General features: G+C 34.6%; 1 protein-coding gene across 4 annotated transcripts; it reads left to right on the top strand.

Moving 5' to 3' along the window:
- The first annotated feature begins 472 nt into the window (after positions 1-472).
- LOC113064660 (AMP deaminase 2-like) lies at positions 473-23,998 on the top strand. Of its 4 annotated transcripts, none has more exons than XM_026235525.1 (18): positions 473-725; positions 5,980-6,110; positions 7,141-7,271; positions 8,069-8,137; positions 8,219-8,330; positions 13,986-14,172; positions 14,259-14,400; positions 15,590-15,679; positions 15,771-15,900; positions 18,286-18,480; positions 18,559-18,690; positions 19,728-19,891; positions 19,976-20,102; positions 20,630-20,793; positions 20,869-20,989; positions 21,934-22,107; positions 22,193-22,303; positions 22,468-23,998. In XM_026235525.1, the coding sequence occupies exons 1-18, from the start codon at positions 719-721 to the stop codon at positions 22,681-22,683; spliced, it is 2,403 nt and encodes an 800-aa protein (XP_026091310.1). In that variant the 5' UTR covers positions 473-718; the 3' UTR covers positions 22,684-23,998. The 4 variants fall into 4 exon arrangements, with proteins under 4 accessions (XP_026091310.1, XP_026091308.1, XP_026091309.1 ...); XM_026235523.1 differs by lacking the exon at positions 473-725 and adding an exon at positions 1,932-2,095; XM_026235526.1 differs by lacking the exon at positions 473-725 and adding an exon at positions 4,479-4,584.
- Positions 23,999-24,921: the final 923 nt, after the last annotated feature.

A 24,921-nucleotide genomic window follows, 5' to 3' on the forward strand; every position in this document is an offset into this window, starting at 1 on the left:
ACTCAGCTGTTTTCAAAATAATAATTATAATAATAATAATAAATGTTTCTTGAGCAGCAAATCAGTATATTAGAATGATTTCTGAAGAATCATGTGACACTGAAGACTGGAGAAATTATGCTTGTTGCAATGATGTTTTGACTGGTAGTGTAATTTAATATAAGAAAACGTATAAATAACTATATATGTCCTTGTCTTTTTGTGTGTATTGATGGTTTAGATTCAAAATGTTGAAATAAAATAATGGAAAACAGTAAAGAGGTACTTCAAAACTGAACAGCGCCTCCTGCTGGTGCTGAGCGGAATGGAACAAGCCCAGACACAATCTAATTTTACTCTTAAAACACTTCTCTGATTCAGCTTATACACGTCATTTATTGATTTATTGTTTTAAAATAACTCTGACGTCACTGTTCACCAGCGATAGGTCTGATCTAATCACATTCGATTTACATCGCGTTCTGCTCGGTCCGGCGTATAAATGTGCTGCGGCCCCTTTAAGCGCGACTCCATTTTTCAGCTAAAATTTTTATCAAAGTTCCTGAAAAACTTGAAGGCTCCGAATCCACTCCGACTTTATTAACGAGACGGATTAACGGAGGGACTTCAGCAGTTATCCGGCTGATATTAAACAACGAAACTACCTACCATTAGTCTTTTATTGTTATCATCGGCATCTTTTCATCAGCATCTGAGTTTGGATCAAACCGGACCAGACATGACGAGTGAGTCCGAAACAACCAAACTGTCTAAAACTGCATTGTTCTGCAAACTAGCCCACATACAAACATGCATCTTGTATATATATATATTTTCTTATAAGAAGCAATGGTGCTATAATGCATACAATATTACACAGTAATACATGATTATTCACTGTTTTATGATACCTTCGAGTCAAGTTCATGTTTTCATTGTTTGGCACGTTAATAATTTCCTAAGTAAAGTTACCTTTAACAGTTACGTTAACATTTTTTTAAATTATTATTATTTATGGGTCATATCAGATCAAGTGAATGTTTAACCAGGTCAAAGTTCTCGGTTTAATAACAGAGTTTAAAGTCCTCTCTCTTCCTCTTTAACACATCTCCCGCTATCAGAGTGTGACGCACTTCTTACGCAATTATTGCGTTGGCTGTGTCTGTAAATGTGCTGAGCGTAATACATTCTCCGTTCTGTTTGCGTACTACAATATCAAAGTATGCTATGGAAAAAAAAAACATTTTTAATATTTTGTCTGTTTATTTATTTACCAATCGCTTTTTTTTTCTGTATAATGCACTTTTTTCCCCCATTTTCTTTTAAAAATAAATAAAATACATTACCCAAACTGGACATTTCGTCAAAATTACAATACAATACAATTACAATAATTTGCCTAATTAGTTTTAATTATTATACTTTTTTTATTTATAGTTTTTTATTTTATATGAACAATTAATTTATATTATTTAAATTTGTGCTTTTTTAAGGTTTGCTCTTAAACGGAACAAAACACACTTTATTAATCTTAGATATCTAAGTATTTAATTTTGTTATTTATTTTTATTTATAATTAAAAAATGTAATGCACAATTATATGTTTATAATTATATATATAATTTTTTAATGTATTATTTATTTAAAAAATAATAATTTAAAATGAACAAAACGCTCCGTTCATTTTAGAATCCCCTGCACACTGCAGAAACCGTATTCTAGCATGCCATTTAAAACACACTCTTTCTCAGTGATGTCATTCTGCAGCATGGTATCATAATGAGGCTGAGCTTGTTGTGGGGGAATCCTAAGCCCCTCCCCTCTGCTGATGTATGAAGGCAGTGGCTCCGCCTCCACTACTGCGCTAAGAGATCCCCAAGCCCCGCCCCCTGTGCACATCTTCCTGCTCTGATAAGAGAGTCTCCCTCTCCCTCTCTCTCTCTCTCTCTCTCTCTCTCTCTCTCTCTCTCTCTCTCTCTCTCTCTCTCTCTCTCCATCCGTCCCGTGTGCAGACAGACGGTCGGCAGCATGTCGGACTCCAGTGCAGCTCCGGCGCAGAGCAAAAGCAAAGCTAAACCCTGCAAAAGAGGCAGTTTACCGAGCCGGCCCAGCCCGGGTGAGTGCGGCCGCAGCGGGGAGACAGAAGGGCTGAGAGATAGACGGGTGGGGTGTGATAGCAGACCAGTTCAGGCCAGTTTGGAGTTCGTCTTCTCTTTTAGTGCTTTTTACTCAGCAAAAGAGATGCCATATTTAGATAACTACTTTAAAATATTTATTAAATAGTATTTTCTTTTTAAGTATATTTTACAGTTTTTATTAAAATAATTTATAATGATTTTAAATGTATTTACTAATCTCTCGTTAAAACACTTGTGAATTATCATTGGTCAGTGTTTCTGTCTTATCTCAGAACAGAACGACCAACGTTCATCATTTTGCAGCCAGTTTTAGTTGTTTTCGTCCTGAACGCATCAATATATTAATGAAGAGCGCAGGAATGTGGGATTGTGGGAAGTGTTCGTCCAGGCGTGAGAGGAGCGTGTGTATCTGCTTTTACCTGCGATTGAGCTGCGACCTTCTGGTTGATCTGAAAGAGACGAGAACACAAGCATTACCAGAAATTTAATTCAGTCAATATCACAACAGAATATGAGTCTATAATAATTCTCAGTGAATGATTGCACAGAAAAAAATTAAAGAAATGGAGTGAAAAAGTGTGTAAACTAATGTCAATCCAAAACACAGATGAAAACCTATTTGAAACCATTTAGATTGAAAAACAACCTTATATTTAAATACAACACCATATATACTAGTACTACTATTAATAAATATAATAAATGCATACTAATATGATTATAAATACATCAATATATTATTTATAATAAATCCTTACTAACGTAATTATATGTACAACTTAAAAAAAATTAATATATATATAATTTTGTATTCTTTTTTTTTGTTGTTAAATGTTATCTGAGCTGTACTGGACTTTACAAAGAAAATGTATCATTATTACACAACAAACCATTGTGTGTTTCTGTTGTAGAGCTCCATCTGCTGGACACACTGTGTGTGTGTGTGTGTGTGTGTGTGTGTGTGTGTGTGTGTGTTGTACTCCATCAAGTTCAGAGGTTTGAGAGTTTAAAGGACAGTTAATCACAGAGATCAGTTCATATCACACAGACTCACCCTTCATATTATGACACCTACAAATGACACACACACACACACACACACACACACACACACACACACACACACACACACACACACAGATCTCTCATTAGCGGCACAATGTGTGTGTTCAGCTTCTAAATATGAACCTCAGTCTAGACATTGGTTTACAGACAATTACGTGAGTTCAGTCCATGTGTGTGTCTGTGTTTTATTTCACTTCACAGTTTATTCTGCTAGTAACCGCCTGCACACACAGTAAAAGACTGAAATAGAACAGCCAATCACAGTCATTCAGGGGCGGGGCTTATCTGAAACAGAATAATATGTCAGTTTGTGATTGGTTGCACAGAAACTAGAAGAAAAAATAAACACAATTGACTTAAAAATGAAAAAGAACCATAAACTAAATAAAGGCATGTCCATTTATTTGGTGGCCATCTTATATATGGTTGAAAACAACAAAATATGAAGACAATTTCCCAAAAAAGTATTGCATTTTTAATGCATTAAAAAGTATTTTTCAAACTCTAGTGAGAAAAAAAGAAACATTTCTAGATGAGCAACAAAACACCAAGTTACAATAATATATATCAATAAAAATGTAAAAGAAAAAGTTATGTATACTAATAAACACTACAAGCTTAGATCATTTTAAAGAAAATATTTACATTTATTATGTTTAAATTCAAATTAGAAAAATCAGACAACAATGGCATCATAAATTCTTAAGCTCCAATCACAAATAAAAGTTTTTTTTTATTTTTTTATGGTAGATCGGCTAATGTGCATTTTTGAGTAAAGAGTCTTGTGACTGGCTCGTTTGACTGAGAGGACTAATAAATGCTACAATAATAAAACAAATACAAAAAATAATAATATTTTTAGTTTAAAAGATAAAAATCTGTATAAATATACATTCACACAAATTAAACTGTATTTTTCAGTCTGGTGTGTGTTCTGGAGTAAACAGCCATGTGATTGGCTCGTTCGACTGAGAGGCGGGGCTACAGCTGCCTCACTGAGCGCTTCATTTCTTTCCTTTCCTCCTCCTATAAAGTGTTACATAATGAGGTCATGTGACTACAGTGAAGCGTACTACTTGTGCACAAGTACACACTACAGAGTAAGCACTGCACAGTACGCCAGTGCTGCATTGGGATGCAGACACACACACACACAAAGAGAGGTGTGTTCATGCTGGTTTCCCAGGATTCCACTGGAAACGCAGTGAGGTTTAAGCACAAAGTGGTGCGTCCCGCCACCCCCCAACCCTAACCTCCATCTGCTACGTGGTATGAGCCAAACACGAGCGTCCCGACACACACTGAGAGAGCATCGCTGCAGAGAGACACACACACACACAGATAGCTGGACAGGAAGTGCTTGTTATCCTGAGCATCCCAGCAGAGATCAGGACACACACAGGTACCGCACACGTCACACACACGAGCCTTTCAGCTCTGCATGCGGCTCTCCGTGTTTGTGTGTGAGAGACGGGTTTATTTGCACTGGACGGTGGTGTTTTAAATGGAACGTTGTGGAATGATCTCCTTAAAGTCACACAATGAGAGTCAAACTCTTCAGTGTTTCGACAGGAACATTTCAGTTTTCAGTTTCAGTGTCTCTTTCTCTCTCTCTACATATTTTCTCTATAAAAATTCTCAATAACTGTGATCTCTCTCTCTCTCTCTCTCCCTCTATATATATGTACACACACACACACACACACACACACGTTTATATATGTGTGTATGTGTGTGTGTGTCCCTGAAGCAAACTTAAGTGTTAATTTTTCGAAATTGAGATATATGCATCATCTGAAAGCCTGTGTAAAAAAATCGAAATATTGAGAAAATCATCTTCAAAGTTCTTAGCAATGCATATTAGCAATCATAAATGAAGTTTTAATATATTTACAGTAGGAGATGTGATCTTTAAATCTATGATTTTTGGCATAAAAGAAACAATTATAGTTTTGACTCATACGATGTACTTTTGGCTATTGCTACAAATATACCACAGAGAATCGAGACTGCTTTTGTGCTCCAGGGACACATATTTGTGTGTCTTTGTGTTTATAATAAAGTTTAATGAAGACTTCAATTATCACATATTTCAGTGTATAATATATATAGAGAGAGAAACAAAAATTGATAGGAAATCTAAAAGAAAAGGGTACTTGGCCTAATAAACTTGTTATAAAGACTAATAAAAAGCTTTGAATCATCATTTCGCTATATTTCTTCATATATTAAGATATTTGAAGAAGTTGTATGGACATTGTTTTCGACTTTCGTCTTCCAGACAAACCTCCAGAAGTTTTTCAAATGTTTTTTAAGTCGTTTATCATCAGTAAATCACAGTTTTCGGACTCATCCTAGCTTTAGCTGTTTCTAGTGCGCTGAAGTGTGCGTGTGAAGCATCTGTTAGTGTCACTGATGAATGAGTGTCGTCTGCACATGAGCGCTGTGCTTTAATAAAGAGAATCAGACGCTCCGGCTCGTACTGTATGTGAACAGTCTGCTCTACTGACATGAACCACACCAGTCAGTCTCTCCTGCTAGATGCTGTTCAGTGAATACTAAAGCATTGCTCGGCTGTTGTTCCTGCTGGGGTGTTCTAGATAATTGCTAGTGCGTTACTAGGTTACTAGGACATCGCTAGGGCGTTGTGGGTGGTTGCTATGCATATTTTGAAATGTCTTAGTGATCCTCTGGTCTTAACACACAACTATGAGTGTCAGTACCAGAGATTGACTTTAACAGCAGTGTTTTTTATCATCTTTAATAACTGTGTGTGTGTGTGTGTGTGTGTGTGTAGATCTGTGTGGCTCTGCTGATGTGAGGTCTTTGATGTCCCAGCGCTCTCTGCCCGGCACACCAGTCACCCACAAGCACCTGCCCATCGACCTGCGCACATCAATGGACGGCAAATACAAGGAGATCGCAGAGGTGTGTTTGCTCTTCAGTCTGTGTGTGTGTCACTGTAACATGCATGTGGAAATAACATTTGTGTAATGTGTATGATTGTAACACACAGGTATCTGTGTGTGTGATGTTTTATTGTCATGCGTGTGTAACATGTGCATGATTGCAACGCACATTTATGATTGTAGCGTATGTGCAAGTGCAAGTGTGTGTGTGATTGTTACGAATGTGTGTGTGTATGATTGCAACATGCTTTTATAAATTTAAATTTATGCATTTAGCAGACGCTTTTATCCAAGGCGAATTACAGTGCATTCAGGCTATCAATTTTTACCTATCATGCGTTCGCGGGGAATCGAACACCCAACCTTGCGCTAGCTTGTTTGCTAGGCAACGCTCTACCAGTTGAGCAACAGGAACACTTTTATAACGTGTGTGTGGTTGTAACGGGTGTGTATGATTGTAACATGCTTTTGTAATGTGATAACGTGTGTGTGTTTGATTTTAACACGCTTTTGTAATGTAATAACGTGTGTTTGTTTGATTGTAACACGCTTTTGTAACGTGTGTGTGGTTGTAACAAGTGTGTGTATGATTATAACACGCTTTTGCAACATGATAGCTCGTATGTATGATTGTAACACGTTTTTGTAACGTGATAACGTGTGTATGATTTTAACATTTGTAACGTGTGTGTGGTTGTAACGCGTGTGTGTATGATTGTAACATGCTTTAGTAATGTGATAACGTGTGTGTGTTTGTGTGTGTGTGTGTATGATTGTAACACACTTTTGTAATGTGATAATGTGTGTGCATGCTCGTAACGCTTTTGTAACATGAAAACGTGTGTGTTTAATTGTAACGCTTCTGTAACATGATAACGTGTGTGTATGGTTGTAACACACTTTTGTAACGTGATAACGTGTGTGTGTATGTATGATTGAAACGCGCTTTTGTAATGTGTGTTTGTAACACGTGTGACTAGTGCACATGTGCGTTTGCTCTTCAACATCAGTGTGTTTGTAAAATGCACTGTTGTGTAACACGTGTTTAGGAGCTGATGGCGATGAGTCTGACAGACAGCGACATGCGTTGCGCTCCGTACGAGTTTCCTGAAGAGAGTCCCATTGAACAGTTGGAGGAGAAACGCCACCGTCTGGAGCGACAGATCAGTCAGGACGTCAAGTACAACACGCACACGTGCACACACACACACACCCAAACTGTGTGTAATGCAACACATTTTTTAGGCTTACTGAAAGCCATTCAGAATATATTATATAAATGTTTATGGTTCATTACGTAAATTGTGCTTTTGGAATAAAATATGAAATGTAAGTACATGATAATAAATAAAAAAAATGTAATTAAATTTATTATTAATTTTAAAGATATTTATTAATAATATTGGTAATATTTATTATTAATAATAAACTAATTTGAATAAACTTCTACATACAGCAACTTTCCCCTTCCAACTGTGATCCTAAAGTTCTTTGACTGAGTCATTAGACTGATTTTTTAAAAGCATATTTCAGAGTATTTTAAGTCTTTTATTCAGGCATAATTATGTTTTGAGAACCATTAAAGTTGAAAAAAAAAATAATTTGTTTGTGAAAATTTGGAGTGGAATGGCTTCGCACCTGCTCAGGCGTTTTGTTTGTGATCTGTGTGAATTCTTTACTTTGAACACACTGACCCAAAACATCCAACAAACACTGCAGACATTCATAATTGCACACAGACACAACAGGCCAGAGTTTGGCTGCATTTCAGCCGTTTGTGTGGGTGTGTTTGGGTTTGTGTCTCCTACAGATGCTTAAACACGCACTCTTTCTGCTTGGGTGGAGAGTTTGTGATTCCCTCTGCTGCATCTTAAATGAAAGTGCTTTTGAAAAATCAATCCAAGTGATTTATACTCTCTTCTCTCGTGTGTGTGTGTTACTCACTTAAATCTGTCGCTTCGCCTCACACCCTTCAAGGCTTGAACCCGAGATTCTGCTGCGAGCGAAACAAGACTTCATGAAAATAGACAGCACAGCAGACCTGGAGTGAGTCACTGCTGTCCGTCCGTCTCTATCTGTCTGTCTCTCTATCCATCTGTATCTCTCAGCTCATGTGTTTGTCTGCAGGAGTCTGAAGGACAGTCATGCGGACGTGGTGGACCACCATCATATGGAGCGAGAGCCGCTGGTGGAGAAAAACTTCCAGCGCGTGACCATCTCGGGAGACGAGAAGTGTGGGGTGAGAACTAGAGAAACACGCTTCAGTTAGTTTGCATGAAAAAATTACAATAAAACATAGAAACTACATTTACAGCACTTTTTAATCTGGGTTGTGCACCTTTATATATGTGCTAATACATTTTAACAAGTGCAAATTAACCTGTAAAAAAAGCTAATTATTCAGTAAGTAACTTACAGAATAAAAATGTGTAATATTCTAACTTGCTGCAACAAATTCTTGCTAGGTGTGAATCTTCCATTTTAATTTTGAAGTAGAATCAAAGTAAATTGAAGAAATTTAAGTATCACATAAGAAAACAAATCAATAAATCATTTGGAATAATATTTATTTGAAAACATTTTCAAAAATATTTAAAACAAAATCAAGTATAAATCAGTTATTAACATGTGAATAAATATTTGATTAATCATTTGATAAAATCAGTTTAGTCTTAGTTTTTTAGTTAAAAATATTACACCTTTTTTCTTCATTGAAATTTAGCTGAAGCACAAACAGATGAAAAACTTAAACTGCAATTTAAAATGTAATTTAGCTAATATAGAAATGACTAATAAAACAAAACAAATCTCTATTAGCATGATAACATTATTTTTATACAGAAAAAATTTTCCTCTAACTTAGCTCTAAGTTTTGTTCTTTAAACATTCTTAATATCAAGTTTTCTGTTTTTCTCTTAGTTTTGATCTTTAAAAAGTTTGTTAATGTTAACTTTTCTCTTAAGTTTTTCTACATTCTCCATGTTTTGTTTTTTAAGCAGTTCTAAATATTAAGTTGTATCTAAGTTTTTTTCTCTCTAAGTTCTGTAAGTTTTATTCTTAAAAAATCATAAATTAAGTTATCTCAATATTCTAAGCTTAGCTCTTTAATAAAACAAAATATTAATTAGGTATTCTCTAAGATCTCTAAATTTTGTTATTTAAAAATTGGTAATTATAACTTTTCTTCATAATTTTTTTTTATATTTTGTTATTTAACAAGCTCTTAATATAAAATTCCCTCTATGTTCTTTAAGTTTTATACTTCAAAACAATTCCAAAAATGATGTTTTCTCAAAGTTCTATGTTTCGATTTTTATTTTTTAAAATATTTAATAGGTTTTCTACAGTTCTCTACATTTTGTTCTTTAAAAATTTGGTAATGTTAATTTTTCTCTAAGTTTTTTTTTGCATTCTCTATGTTTTGTTCTTTAACCAGTTGTCAGTATTAAGTTTTCTCTAAGTTAAGTTCTGTTTTTGGTAATGTTAAGTTTTATCTAAGTTCTGTAAGTTTTATTCTTAAAAAAATTTGGTAATGTTAAGTTTTCTCTAAGTTCTGTAAGTTTTATTTTTAAAAAAATTGGTAATGTTAAGTTTTCTCTAAGTTCTGTAAGTTTTATTTTTTTAAAATTTGGTAATGTTAAGTTTTCTCTAAGTTCTGTAAGTTTTATTCTTAAAAAATTGGTAATGTTAAGTTTTCTTTAAGTTTTATTCTTAAAAAATTTTGATAATGTGGAATGTCTTCTTTAAGCTCTGTAAGTTTTATTCTTTAAAAATTGGTAATGTTAAGTTTTCTCTAAGTTCTGTAAGTTTTATTCTTTAAAAATTGGTAATGTTAAGTTTCCTCTAAGTTCTGTAAGTTTTATTCTTAAAACATTGATAATGTGAAGTTTTCTTTAAGTTCTGTAAGTTTTATTCTTAATTTTTTTTGATAAGGTTAAGTTTTCTCTAAGTTCTGTAAGTTTTATTCTTAAAAAAATATAATGTGAAGTTTTCTTTAAGTTCTGTAAGTTTTATTCTTTAAAAAATTTGGTAATGTTAAGTTTTCTCTAAGTTCTGTAAGTTTTATTCTTAAAAAATTGATAATGTGGAATGTCTTCTTTAAGTTTTGTAAGTTTTATTCTTTAAAAAATGTGGTAATGTTAAGTTTTCTCTAAATTCTGTAAGTTTTATTATTAAAAAATTGGTAATGTTAAGTTTTCTCTAAGTTCTGTAAGTTTTATTCTTAAAAATTGGTAATGTTAAGTTTTCTCTAAGTTCTGTAAGTTTTATTCTTAAAACATTGATAATGTGAAGTTTTCTTTAAGTTCTGTAAGTTTTATTCTTAATTTTTTTTGATAAGGTTAAGTTTTCTCTAAGTTCTGTAAGTTTTATTCTTAAAAAAATATAATGTGAAGTTTTCTTTAAGTTCTGTAAGTTTTATTCTTTAAAAATTTGGTAATGTTAAGTTTTCTCTAAGTTCTGTAAGTTTTATTCTTAAAAAATTGATAATGTGGAATGTATTCTTTAAGTTTTGTAAGTTTTATTCTTAAAAAAATGTGGTAATGTTAAGTTTTCTCTAAGTTCTGTAAGTTTTATTCTTAAAACATTGATAATGTGAAGTTTTCTTTAAGTTCTGTAAGTTTTATTCTTAATTTTTTTTGATAAGGTTAAGTTTTCTCTAAGTTCTGTAAGTTTTATTCTTAAAACATTGATAATGTGAAGTTTTCTTTAAGTTCTGTAAGTTTTATTCTTAATTTTTTTTTGATAAGGTTAAGTTTTCTCTAAGTTCTGTAAGTTTTATTCTTAAAAAAATATAATGTGAAGTTTTCTTTAAGTTCTGTAAGTTTTATTCTTTAAAAAATTTGTAATGTGAAGTTTTCTTTAAGTTCTGTAAGTTTTATTCTTAATTTTTTTTGATAAGGTTAAGTTTTCTCTAAGTTCTGTAAGTTTTATTCTTAAAAAATTGATAATGTGGAATGTCTTCTTTAAGTTTTGTAAGTTTTATTCTTTTAAAAAATGTGGTAATGTTAAGTTTTCTCTAAGTTCTGTAAGTTTTATTCTTACAAAATTGGTAATGTTAAGTTTTCTCTAAGTTCTGTAAGATTTATTCTTAAAAATTGGTAATGTTAAGTTTTCTCTAAGTTCTGTAAGTTTTATTCTTAAAACATTGATAATGTGAAGTTTTCTTTAAGTTCTGTAAGTTTCATTCTTACATTTGTTTTTGATAAGGTTAAGTTTTCTCTAAGTTCTGTAAGTTTTATTCTTAAAAATTTTTTATAATGTGGAATGTCTTCTTTAAGCTCTGTAAGTTTTATTCTTTAAAAATTGGTAATGTTAAGTTTTCTCTAAGTTCTGTAAATTTTATTCTTAAAAAAACATGGTAATGTTAAGTTTTCTCTAAGTTTTGTAAGTTTTATTCTTAAAAATCTTTTGATAAGGTTAAGTATTCTCTAAGTTCTGTAAGTTTTATTCTTAAAAAATTGGTAATGTTAAGTTTTTGCTAAGTTCTGTAAGTTTTATTCTTAAAACATTGATAATGTGAAGTTTTCTTTAAGTTCTGTAAGTTTTATTCTTTAAAAATTTTGGTAATGTTAAGTTTTCTCTAAGTTCTGTAAGTTTTATTCTTAAAAAATGGTAATGTTAAGTTTTCTCTAAGTTCTGTAAGTTTTATTCTTAAAACATTGATAATGTGAAGTTTTCTTTAAGTTCTCTAAGTTTTATTCTTAAATTTTTTTTGATAAGGTTAAGTTTTCTCTAAGTTCTGTAAGTTTTATTATTAAAAAATTGGTAATGTTAAGTTTTCTCTAAGTTCTGTAAGTTTTATTCTTTAAAAAATGTGGTAATGTTAAGTTTTCTCTAAGTTCTGTAAGTTTTATTATTAAAAAATTGGTAATGTTAAGTTTTCGCTAAGTTCTGTAAGTTTTATTCTTAAAAATTGGTAATGTGAAGTTTTCTTTAAGTTCTGTAAGTTTTATTCTTAAAAAAAGGGAAAATGTGAAGTTTTGAAGTTCTGTAAGTTTTATTCTTAAAAAATTTTATAATGTGAAGTTTTCTTTAAGTTCTGTAAGTTTTATTCTTTAAAAAAGGGAAAATGTGAAGTTTTGAAGTTCTGTAAGTTTTATTCTTAAAAAATTTTATGATGTGAAGTTTTCTTTAAGTTCTGTAAGTTTTATTCTTTAAAAAATTTGGTAATGTTAAGTTTTCTCTAAGTTCTGTAAGTTTTATTCTTAAAAAATTGGTACTGTTAAGTTTTCTCTAAGTTCTGTAAGTTTTATTCTTAAAAAACATGGTAATGTTAAGTTTTCTCTAAGTTTTGTAAGTTTTATTCTTAAAAAAAGGGAAAATGTGAAGTTTTGAAGTTCTGTAAGTTTTATTCTTTAAAAAATTTATAATGTGAAGTTTTCTTTAAGTTCTGTAAGTTTTATTCTTTAAAAAATTTGGTAATGTGAAGTTTTCTGTAAGTTCTGTAAGTTTTATTCTTAAAAAAAGGGAAAATGTGAAGTTTTGAAGTTCTGTAAGTTTTATTCTTTAAAAATTTTATAATGTGAAGTTTTCTTTAAGTTCTGTAAGTTTTATTCTTTAAAAAATTTGGTAATGTGAAGTTTTCTGTAAGTTCTGTAAGTTTTGTTCTTAAAAAAATTGGTAATGTTAAGTTTTCTCTAAGTTCTGTAAGTTTTATTCTTAAAAACATGGTAATGTTAAGTTTTCTCTAAGTTTTGTAAGTTTTATTCTCAAAGAAATTTGGTAATGTTAAGTTTTCTCTAAGTTCTGTAAGATTTATTCTTAAAAATCTTTTGATAAGGTTAAGTTTTCTCTAAATTCTGTAAGTTTTATTCTTAAAAAAATTGATAATGTGAAGTTTTCAAGTTCTGTAAGTTTTATTCTTTAAAAAATTTGGTAATGTTAAGTTTTCTCGAAGTTTTGGAAGTTGTATTCTTTAAAAATTGGTAATGTTAAGTTTTCTCCAAGTTCTGTAAGTTTTATTCTTAAAAAATTGGTAATGTTAAGTTTTCTCTAAGTTCTGTAAGTTTTATTCTTAAAACATTGATAATGTGAAGTTTTCTTTAAGTTCTCTAAGTTTTATTCTTAAATTTTTTTTGATAAGGTTAAGTTTTCTCTAAGTTCTGTAAGTTTTATTCTTTAAAAAATTTGGTAATGTTAAGTTTTCTCGAAGTTTTGGAAGTTGTATTCTTTAAAAATTGGTAATGTTAAGTTTTCTCCAAGTTCTGTAAGTTTTATTCTTAAAAAATTGGTAATGTTAAGTTTTCTCTAAGTTCTGTAAGTTTTATTCTTAAAACATTGATAATGTGAAGTTTTCTTTAAGTTCTCTAAGTTTTATTCTTAAATTTTTTTTGATAAGGTTAAGTTTTCTCTAAGTTCTGTAAGTTTTATTCTTAAAAAATTGGTAATGTTAAGTTTTCTCTAAGTTCTGTAAGTTATATTCTTTAAAAAATTGTATAATGTGAAGTTTTCTTTAAGTTCTGTAAGTTTTATTCTTAAAATGTTTTGGTAATGTTAAGTTTTCTCTAAATTCTGTAAGTTTTATTCTTAAAAAATTGGTAATGTTAAGTTTTCTCTTTAGTTTTGTAAGTTTTATTCTTAAAAAAAATGGTAATATTAAGTTTTCTCTAAGTTCTCCAAGTTTTTTTCTTAAAAAATGTTCAGTTTTCTCTCATTTCTCTCTGTAAGTTTTTTGCTTTCCAAAATTTTTGTTTTTCTCCAAGTTATTTAAATATTGTAAGTATTATGTTATTTCTCTAAGCTTTATTCTTTAAAAATTCTTAATATACTTTTGTCTAAGCTCTCTAATTTAAGTTGTTTTTATCATGATTAGATTTGTTTTTACTATAAAACAGGACAAATACACTGATGTTGACTGATTATAAATCTATTCTTGTGGCGTTTATGAGTTCAGGTGCCGTTCACGGATCTGGTGGACGCAGCGAAGTGTGTCGTGAAGGCCTTGTTCATCAGAGAAAAGTACATGGCTCTGTCTCTACAGTCCTTCTGTAAAACCACTGCAAAATCCCTGCAGGAGCTCAGCCAGAGACCGCCGGACGTCGACGTGTACGAGGACCTTCACGACAGTCCCGTCGACTCAGGTGTGTGTGAGAGCCTTGACATGCTACAGAAGCCAACACATACCAGCTCTGACGTGTGTGTTTGTGTGTGTGTGTGTGTGTGTTAGACATGTCTGTTCACCCCCCTGTGTCAGAAACACACCCATACGAGGGGCAGGACATGAAGAACCTGCCACCTGACTCCGGATACAGCTGCAGGATGGTGGATGGAGTCATTCATGTCTACACTGCACAAAACCCCATGGACAAGTGAGTTTCAGGGACCAACCGACCGCAAACGTCCTCTCAATTAGCTAAATTTAGCTAAACCTCCTTTTGGGGATGTCCTCGAAAGGAAAAATGGATAATGAAGACACATGAGCTTGTTTTAAATCCTCAGAATTTAAATGCACTGAAAAAAAAACTGGTGTAGAACCAGTTTTCACTTGGAAAACGCTAGTACAATTCATAATCAATTACAAACAAGTAACTTTGAAATAAATAAGAAATGTTGAGGTTGAAAGACTGCAATATTTTTTTAACTCGTAAAACTTGTAATTATTTTATTTTTATACATTGAATCAAATATTCTAGAAGCTTAGTAAACAAAAAAAAGTATATGTATTTTAAGAATTGAAAAAGCTTCGTTGCACACAATGCAGTGCATTCTGGGATTGTCAGAAAGGATGCTAAATTTCAACAAAGTTGAATCAATTATTATTTTTAACTAAAACTATGTTATTTCTAAAAAGGAAAATATAAAAACACATTTTATTCTTTAACTATAACTACAACCATTAAAAAAATTATGTTACTAAGTAAAATAAACGTTAACTGAAACAAATGTAATTTAAATTTTATTTAAAAATTAAATTTTATTTCAGCAAGTTTTTAGCTAGGGCGGTTTAAGTAGTAAAATATATATATATAGAGAGAGAGAGAGAGAGAGAGAGAGAGAGAGAGATAGACATATATAGATAGACAGATATATAATTATTATTATTATTATTATTATTATTATTATTATTATTATTAACATTAAAACCTACAACAGAATTAATAAAATTAAAAGAATAAAACATATTCAATAAATGTACAATATTATATATTAATTATATAAAATAGTAAAATGATATTCAATGAACACAAGTAAAAAAAGAAAAACAAATCAAGTAATAAATCTAGAAAATCCACTGAATAAACATGAAAATGCAATTCAACAACAAAATAATCAATAATACACAAAACTAAATACTAGGCTACTGATGAAATAATGCCAATCTTCAAACAATAAATAAAAAGTGTCTTCATGAAAGGAGCGTATGCATATATGATGCCTAAAAACATAGGCACACTTGGGTTGAAACAGGGTTTGCCTTAGTCTTCAGCTCTTAAACACATCTTGAACAGAACATCAAGACGTCTGTCGTTCACCTAAACGTTTGTGAATCTTCCTCAGGAGCACCGAGCTGGACCTGCCCTATCCAGACCTGCAGGAATACATCGCAGACATGAACGTGATGATGGCGCTCATCATTAATGGCCCCGTGTGAGTGCCTCGTCTCCCAGCATGCACTTGGCTCACCGTATACGTGTGTGTGTGCGTTCTGCCTCGTCTGACGTGTTCGGTTCTTTTACAGGAAGTCGTTCTGTTACCGGAGGCTGCAGTATCTGAGCTCCAAGTTTCAGATGCACGTCCTGCTGAACGAGATGAAGGAGCTCGCTGCGCAGAAGAAGGTCCCACACAGAGACTTCTACAACATACGCAAGGTCAGATATCAGTTAATACATCATTAAATCATCAGTGTGCACAAACCTCAACAAGCCAATGGAAGCACAACATCAATATAGAGTAAGAGAATATAGAATACTACATCTAAGGTAATAAATAATATAGAAATAATTATCAAAATGAAAATATTAGTATTAAATGCTTATAAGAAATAAATTATAACAGTTAATATACAGTATTGTTCAAAATAATAGCAGTTCAATGTGACTAACCAGAATAATCAAGGTTTTTCGTATATTTTTTTATTGCTACGTGGCAAACAAGTTACCAGTAGGTTCAGTAGATTCTCAGAAAACAAATGAGACCCAGCATTCATGATATGCACGCTCTTAAGGCTGTGCAATTGGGCAATTAGTTGAATTAGTTGAAAGGGATGTGTTCAAAAAAATAGCAGTGTGGCATTCAATCACTGAGGTCATCAATTTTGTGAAGAAACAGGTGTGAATCAGGTGGCCCCTATTTAAGGATGAAGCCAACACTTGTTGAACATGCATTTGAAAGCTGAGGAAAATGGGTCGTTCAAGACATTGTTCAGAAGAACAGCGTACTTTGATTAAAAAGTTGATTAGAGAGGGGAAAACCTATAAAGAGGTGCAAAAAATGATAGGCTGTTCAGCTAAAATGATCTCCAATGCCTTAAAATGGAGAGCAAAACCAGAGAGACGTGGAAGAAAACGGAAGACAACCATCAAAATGGATAGAAGAATAACCAGAATGGCAAAGGCTCAGCCAATGATCACCTCCAGGATGATCAAAGACAGTCTGGAGTTACCTGTAAGTACTGTGACAGTTAGAAGACGTCTGTGTGAAGCTAATCTATTTTCAAGAATCCCCCGCAAAGTCCCTCTGTTAAAAAAAAGGCATGTGCAGAAGAGGTTACAATTTGCCAAAGAACACATCAACTGGCCTAAAGAGAAATGGAGGAATATTTTGTGGACTGATGAAAAAGTAAAATTGTTCTTTTTGGGTCCAAGGGCCACAGGCAGTTTGTGAGACGACCCCCAAACTCTGAATTCAAGCCACAGTACACAGTGAAGACAGTGAAGCATGGAGGTGCAAGCATCATGATATGGGCATGTTTCTCCTACTATGGTGCTGGGCCTATTTATCGCATACCAGGGATCATGGATCAGTTTGCATATGTTAAAATACTTGAAGAGGTCATGTTGCCCTATGCTGAAGAGGACATGCCCTTGAAATGGTTGTTTCAACAAGACAATGACCCAAAACACACTAGTAAACGGGCAAAGTCTTGGTTCCAAACCAACAAAATTAATGTTATGGAGTGGCCAGCCCAATCTCCAGACCTTAATCCAATTGAGAACTTGTGGGGTGATATCAAAAATGCTGTTTCTGAAGCAAAACCAAGAAATGTGAATGAATTGTGGAATGTTGTTAAAGAATCATGGAGTGGAATAACAGTTGAGAGGTGCCACAAGTTGGTTGACTCCATGCCACACAGATGTCAAGCAGTTTTAAAAAACTGTGGTTATACAACTAAATATTAGTTTAGTGATTCACAGGATTGCTAAATCCCAGAAAAAAAAATGTTTGTACAAAATAGTTTTGAGTTTGTACAGTCAAAGGTAGACACTGCTATTTTTTTGAACACACCCCTTTCAACTAATTGCCCAATTGCACAGCCTTAAGAGCGTGCATATCATGAATGCTGGGTCTTGTTTGTTTTCTGACAATCTACTGAACCTACTGGTAACTTGTTTGCCACGTAGCAATAAAAAATATACTAAAAACCTTGATTATTCTGGTTAGTCACATTGTACTGCTATTATTTTGAACAAGACTGTAATTCTAAATATATGTAGTAAACAAACATGTAAAAATAATAAAATAGTATTAATAATGGACAGTATTAGAATATTAAAATATGTTTACTGTAATACATACACTATTAAAATAATTATTAAAAATGAAAAATAATAGAACACATTTAAATACTTTTATTGTATGACACAAAATATAACAGGATAATTCTATTTTTTTTATAAAATGCATTTTATAAAAAATATAAAAGAATATTTTTATGTTATAGAAAAATATGTCAATTATATACATTATGATGTTAATATAATGTATGGCATTACAATATTAAAAGATATAGAATAACTGTTATAGAAACTATACAATTGAATTACTGATATAGAAAGTCTGATCAAAATGAAAATGAAAACAAACAACAATGACAAAGAATTAAAAAAAAGTATATATAATAAATAAAAAATTTGCGTGACAAGAAAAACAATGCAGAAAACTAGATCTCGCTCGAAATAAACTGTTGTCAAACTGATTATGCCAGAGCCTTGTTTGTGAAGTGCTGGAGTGATAAAGTGTTGAACGGTCTCCAGGTGGACACACACATCCACGCCTCGTCCTGCATGAACCAGAAGCACCTGCTGCGCTTCATCAAGAGCGCCATGAAGAAGTATCCAGACGAGATAGTGCACATGGAGGGCGGCCGCGGGCAGACGCTCACCAAGGTATTCGAGGAGATCAACCTGACGGCGTACGACCTGAGCGTGGACACGCTGGACATGCACGCGGTGAGACGCGCTCGCTAACACACGCTAACATGCTAACACACCTCATGGGTCACGTCACGCCTGCCACTTCCTCCACAGGACAGGAACACCTTTCACCGCTTCGACAAATTCAACTCCAAATACAACCCCATCGGAGAATCCATCCTCAGAGAGATCTTCATCAAGACCGACAACCACATCCAGGGGAAGTACTTCGGACACATCATCAAGGTACAGAACAACTCATGTACTATTACTGAAATATCAATGCATTACATGTGTGTATAAAACATGTGATATATGCAGCTCTATAAACACATTCCAGAATACATGAATTATGTGTTTAACCTTCTTTCAAATCAATTCATTTAGTGCATTTTAAATATTTAAAATAATGAAATACTAATTTATAAATCATGAAATCAAATGAGAAATCGATTATGAGCATGTGAATAAATTGATTAAATAATAAGTTATTTTATTATTATCAGTGTATGTATATATGTAACATTAAATAAAAATGAATATGCTAGTAATGTCCTGAATTATCTAAATTAAAATATTTATAAATATATGATGCATAATAAATATAAATAGTAATAATAATAATGTACAGTATTGAAATATTACATTTATATTTAGTAATTTAGCAGATGCTTGTAACTAAAGCGACTTTTATTAACATACAAAATATTAGAAAACAATAATAAAAACTTATAATATAGGAATAACTTTGAAAACTAAAAGTTTTACTGTATAATATTATAAATATAACATTATTTGTACATTATATATAATGTTTATTTCTATATGCATGTTTAAAAACACACGCTATATGTTTAGTTTTAGAAATGAATTCACTTAATACATTACATTTAGCACAGCACAATATTATTTTATTTTCATGAAACATTTTTAAGGCATCATTTTGCTTTCTTTCCTAAATCTGTGTTTTAAAAATAATTAGTAAAATTCAATAAAAAAACAAAAATATATATAATATTTTAATATATTTTGTCCTTTCATAATGCAATTTTAAGAGAAGAAAGCATAAAGATATCCGATTTCTAATATTAAAGTAAATTGCTACATGTGAAATTGAATGAATATATTGAAATGAAAGTGAAATATTTATATTATTTATTTATTAATTGAATCTTAAACTTTAAGCATCTTTTATCATGTCTAGCCTATTTCAAATGAATAACTCTCCAATAAAACAAAAACCAAGTGCTGAATGTGCTGCGGTGTGTTTCCTGTGTGCGCAGGAAGTGATGTCTGACCTGGAGGAGAGTAAGTATCAGAACGCTGAGCTGCGTCTGTCCATCTACGGCCGATCCATGGATGAGTGGGACAATCTAGCGCTGTGGGCCGTCTCTCACTCCGTCTACTCCGACAACGTGCGCTGGCTCGTGCAGATCCCACGACTCTTGTGAGGAGACACACACACACACACTCACACACACACACACACACACACAGTGAGTGTGAGACAGTGCTGTGTGTTTGTCTGCAGTGATGTTTACCGCTCTAAGAAGCAGCTGAGTACCTTCCAGCAAATGCTGGAGAACATCTTCCTGCCACTGTTTGAGGTCACCATCAATCCCAGCAGCCACCCACAGCTACACCTGTTCCTGCAGCACGTGAGTCACACACACACACGCGCACACACACACACTCGACACAGTCAGACCTTTAATTAAAACTACAACCATAGAACAATTTTTGAGATTCAAGAAACGTTGCCAAATTACTGAAATATAAATATTGTTTATTTTATTTTATTTCAGGTTTTTTTCATACAAATGTTTTTAATAGTTTTAGTTTCAATTCTTATTTTCATTTAGTTGAACTGAGATACATAAAACTGAAACCGAAAAAAAAAAAAAAAAACTATAAAAACTGAATAAATAAGGACATTTAAAAATAGGAAAAATTACTAAAATTGAAAATAAATAGGAAAAAATAAAAGACAAAAACTGCAAAAATAAGTTTGGAAATGTGAATGATAACTATCTACACTACACAAAATAAAATATGTAACAGGAAACAGTCACTGTTTATTTTGAGAGAGTCTGATTGGACAGAGATCCACAGTATGCAGTGCACAATGATGTCATCAGTGTCTCTAGTTTGTTTGATCTGAGGAGAAAACTGTGTTTTCAATCAGGTGTTGGGATTCGACAGTGTGGATGATGAGTCCAAACCGGAGCATCACGTCTTCAACCTGGACAGTCCATCTCCGGCGCGCTGGTGTGACGACAACAACCCGCCATACTCGTACTACCTGTACTACATGTACGCCAACATGACCGTCCTCAACCACCTGCGCAGGTACTCACACCCTCCACACCATGTGATCGAACCGCTTTATAAAGGCCTCTGAATCACCTGTCTGTCTCTGAGCAGGAGGCGGGGCTTCCACACCTTCGTGCTGCGACCTCACTGTGGGGAGGCGGGGCCTATTCATCACCTGGTGTCTGGATTCATGCTGTCAGAAAACATCTCACACGGACTGCTGCTCAGAAAGGTACGCGGACGCTGGGGATGAAATCAAATAAACTGATTCACTACAGTTGATATCATGAGTTCATATAACGCAATTGTGATTTTATAACTAAATTTTAAACTCAGAACTGCGAATTCTGAATTGCGAGTTATAAAGTCAGAATTGTAAATTCTGAATTAAATGTTTGTAAAGTCAAAATTGCAAGTTATAAAGTCAAAATTGTGAGTTATAAAGGCCGAATTGTGAGATAAAATCTTGCAATTGCGAGAAAAAACAATATTGCGACTTTAAATCTCGCAAATCTGACTATATTTATTTAACTTGCGAGTTATAAAGTCAGAATTGCGAAATCTGAATTGCGGGTTGTAAAGTCAAAATTGCAAGTTATAAAGCTGGATATGTGAGATATAAACTTGAATTGTGAGAAAAAAAATTGTGAGTTATAAAGTCAGAATTGCAAATTCTGAATTGCGAGTTATAAAGTCAAAATTGCGAGTTATAAAGGCAGAATTGTGAGATATAAACTCGCAATTGCAAGAAAATACTCAGACTTTATTAAAATTGCAAGTTTTTAAGTCAGAATTGCGATTTCTGTATTGGGTGTTGTAGTCAAAATTGCGAGTTATAAAGCCGGATATGTGAGATATAAACCTGCAATTGTGAGAAAAAAGCTCAGAATTGCGAAATATAAAGTCGCAGTTCTAAGCTTTTTAATTCTGTCAAATATAAGTTTATATCTCACAATTCTGACTTTATAACTTGCAATTTTGACTTTACAACTCGCAATTCTGAGAAACAATGTCAGAATTTTGTGATAAAAATTTGTTTATAAGAGTCAATCATCCAGGAATGATTGGTTTTCAGTATTTTGAACACTTGATAAACAGACAGAGCTGAATGAGTGAACAGGAAGTGGAGCTCAGATGAGCAGTGATTGTGTACCTGTGTGTGTGTGTGTGTCGTAGGCTCCTGTCCTGCAGTATCTGTATTATCTGGCTCAGGTGGGAATCGCCATGTCTCCACTTAGCAACAACAGTCTGTTTCTGAGTTACCATCGCAACCCTCTGCCCGAGTATCTGTCCCGCGGCTTGATGGTGTCGCTGTCCACCGACGACCCACTGCAGTTTCACTTCACCAAGGTGAGTGGTGTCGTGAGGCGCTCCTGATAGATGACTCGTGTCCTGTGTGTGTGTGTGTGTGTATGTAAACGTGTGTGTGTTTCAGGAGCCTCTGATGGAGGAGTACAGCATCGCCGCTCAGGTCTGGAAACTCAGCTCATGTGACATGTGTGAACTCGCCAGAAACAGTGTGTTAATGAGCGGCTTCTCACACAAGGTATTTTTATTATTTTATATTATTATACACATCAACATATAAAAAAACAAACATGCATAATTCTTCTCTCAGTAAATATTAATCTATATTATCTTGTAAAGCTGCTTTGAAACGATGCATGGCACACTGTTGACTCACACAGGTCTCTTTTCTCCTCGTTTCAGACTAAGAGTCATTGGCTGGGTCCTGATTACACTAAAGAGGGTCCCGTCAGTAACGACATCCGGCGCACAAATGTCCCGGACATCCGCGTGGGGTATCGATACGAGACTCTGAGTGAGGAACTGCACCTGATCACGCAGGCTGTCCGAACGCAGGAGCTGGACAGAATCGAGGAGGAGGACAGCCTGTCATTCACATCCAGCCAATCAGCACCCTAGAGACGAGCCATGACTCTGCCCACACTTTGCCTGTCCAATCAGCATGCTCAAGACGAGCCATGACCCCGCCTGTACAATCAACACGCTCAAGATCAGATCTGACCACGCCCACACCCTGCCTCTCCAATCAGCACACTCGAGATCAGATCTGACCACGCCCACACCTGTATGTCCAATCAGCACGCTCAAGATCAGATTTGACCACGCCCATACCCTGCTTGTCCAATCAGCATACTCGAGATCATATCTAACCACGCCCACACATCCCTGTCCAATCAGGACGCTCGAGATCAGATCGGACCACACCCACATCTGTTTGTCCAATCAGCACACTCAAGATCAGATCTAACCACGCCCACACCCCCCTGTCCAATCAGTACACTCAAGATCAGATCTGATCACGCCCACACCCTGCTTGTCCAACCAGCACACTCAAGATCAGATCTGATCACGCCCACACCCTGCTTGTCCAACCAGCACACTCAAGATCAGATCTGATCACGCCCACACCCTGCTTGTCCAATCAGCACGCTCAAGATCAGATCTAACCACACCCACACACCCCTGTACAATCAGCACACTCGAGATCATATCTAACCACGCCCACACATCCCTGTCCAATCAGGACGCTCGAGATCAGATCGGACCACACCCACATCTGCTTGTCCAATCAGCACACTCAAGATCAGATCTAACCACGCCCACACATCCCTGTCCAATCAGCATGCTCGAGATCAGATCTGACCACACCCAGACCATGCCTGTCCAATCAGCACGCTCGAGATCAGATATGATCATGCCCACACCCTTCCTGTCCAATCAGCACGCTCAAGATCAGATCTAACCACGCCTACACCCCCCTGTCCAATCAGTACGCTCGAGATCAGATCTGATCACGCCCACACCCTGCTTGTCCAATCAGCACGCTCAAGATCTGACCACGCCCACACCCCGGCCGGTCCAATCAGCACGCTCAAGATCAGATTTGACCACGCCCATACCCTGCTTGTCCAATCAGCATACTCAAGATCATATCTAACCACGCCCACACATCCCTGTCCAATCAGGACGCTCGAGATCAGATCGGACCACACCCACATCTGTTTGTCCAATCAGCACACTCAAGATCAGATCTAACCACGCCCACACCCCCCTGTCCAATCAGTACACTCAAGATCAGATCTGATCACGCCCACACCCTGCTTGTCCAACCAGCACACTCAAGATCAGATCTGATCACGCCCACACCCTGCTTGTCCAACCAGCACACTCAAGATCAGATCTGATCACGCCCACACCCTGCTTGTCCAATCAGCACGCTCAAGATCAGATCTAACCACACCCACACACCCCTGTACAATCAGCACACTCGAGATCATATCTAACCACGCCCACACATCCCTGTCCAATCAGGACGCTCGAGATCAGATCGGACCACACCCACATCTGCTTGTCCAATCAGCACACTCAAGATCAGATCTAACCACGCCCACACATCCCTGTCCAATCAGCATGCTCGAGATCAGATCTGACCACACCCAGACCATGCCTGTCCAATCAGCACGCTCGAGATCAGATATGATCATGCCCACACCCTTCCTGTCCAATCAGCACGCTCAAGATCAGATCTAACCACGCCTACACCCCCCTGTCCAATCAGTACGCTCGAGATCAGATCTGATCATGCCCACACCCTGCTTGTCCAATCAGCACGCTCAAGATCTGACCACGCCCACACCCCGGCCGGTCCAATCAGCACACTCAAGATCAGATCTAACCACGCCCACATTCTGCCTGTACAATCAGCACACTCAAGATCAGATCTGACCCCACCCACACCCAGCCTGTCCAATCAGCACCCTCGAGATGGACCAAAGTCACATTCCCTCCATTCCTCTCCTTTCACTGCATGTTTAGAGACTACGCATCGCTATTATATGACGTTATACCTCTGTCTTGACGTCACGCTCCCGCACGTGCCTTTTAGTTTAGGGACTTTTATTTTGAAGGCTTAATTTGAGGCATCTGTGATTATAAGTGTAACCCTACCTATTATAATATGCAATATTTAATTACTTACTTGAATCTAATTAAATCTAAAACTAAACTGAACTAGTTATTTTTTTTTTAAATAAAAAAATACAATATGAATATCAGTTAATATTAAAACCGGTTATAACAATATTATGATATTATATAATAATATTAATGTAATATAATTTTATTTAGATTTAAAAT

Source organism: Carassius auratus, chromosome 47 (assembly GCF_003368295.1).
Source record: "Carassius auratus strain Wakin chromosome 47, ASM336829v1, whole genome shotgun sequence".
Taxonomy (NCBI): Eukaryota; Metazoa; Chordata; class Actinopteri; order Cypriniformes; family Cyprinidae; genus Carassius; species Carassius auratus.

Bases quoted from the DNA above. Each gene is read 5' to 3' on its own strand.
- LOC113064660 (XM_026235523.1), top strand. From the start codon at position 2,008: ATGTCGGACTCCAGTGCAGCTCCGGCGCAGAGCAAAAGCAAAGCTAAA. The intron at 15,680-15,770 runs GTGAGTGCCTCG...GTTCTTTTACAG, and splicing joins CTCATCATTAATGGCCCCGT to GAAGTCGTTCTGTTACCGGA. The intron at 22,304-22,467 runs GTATTTTTATTA...TCCTCGTTTCAG, and splicing joins TGAGCGGCTTCTCACACAAG to ACTAAGAGTCATTGGCTGGG.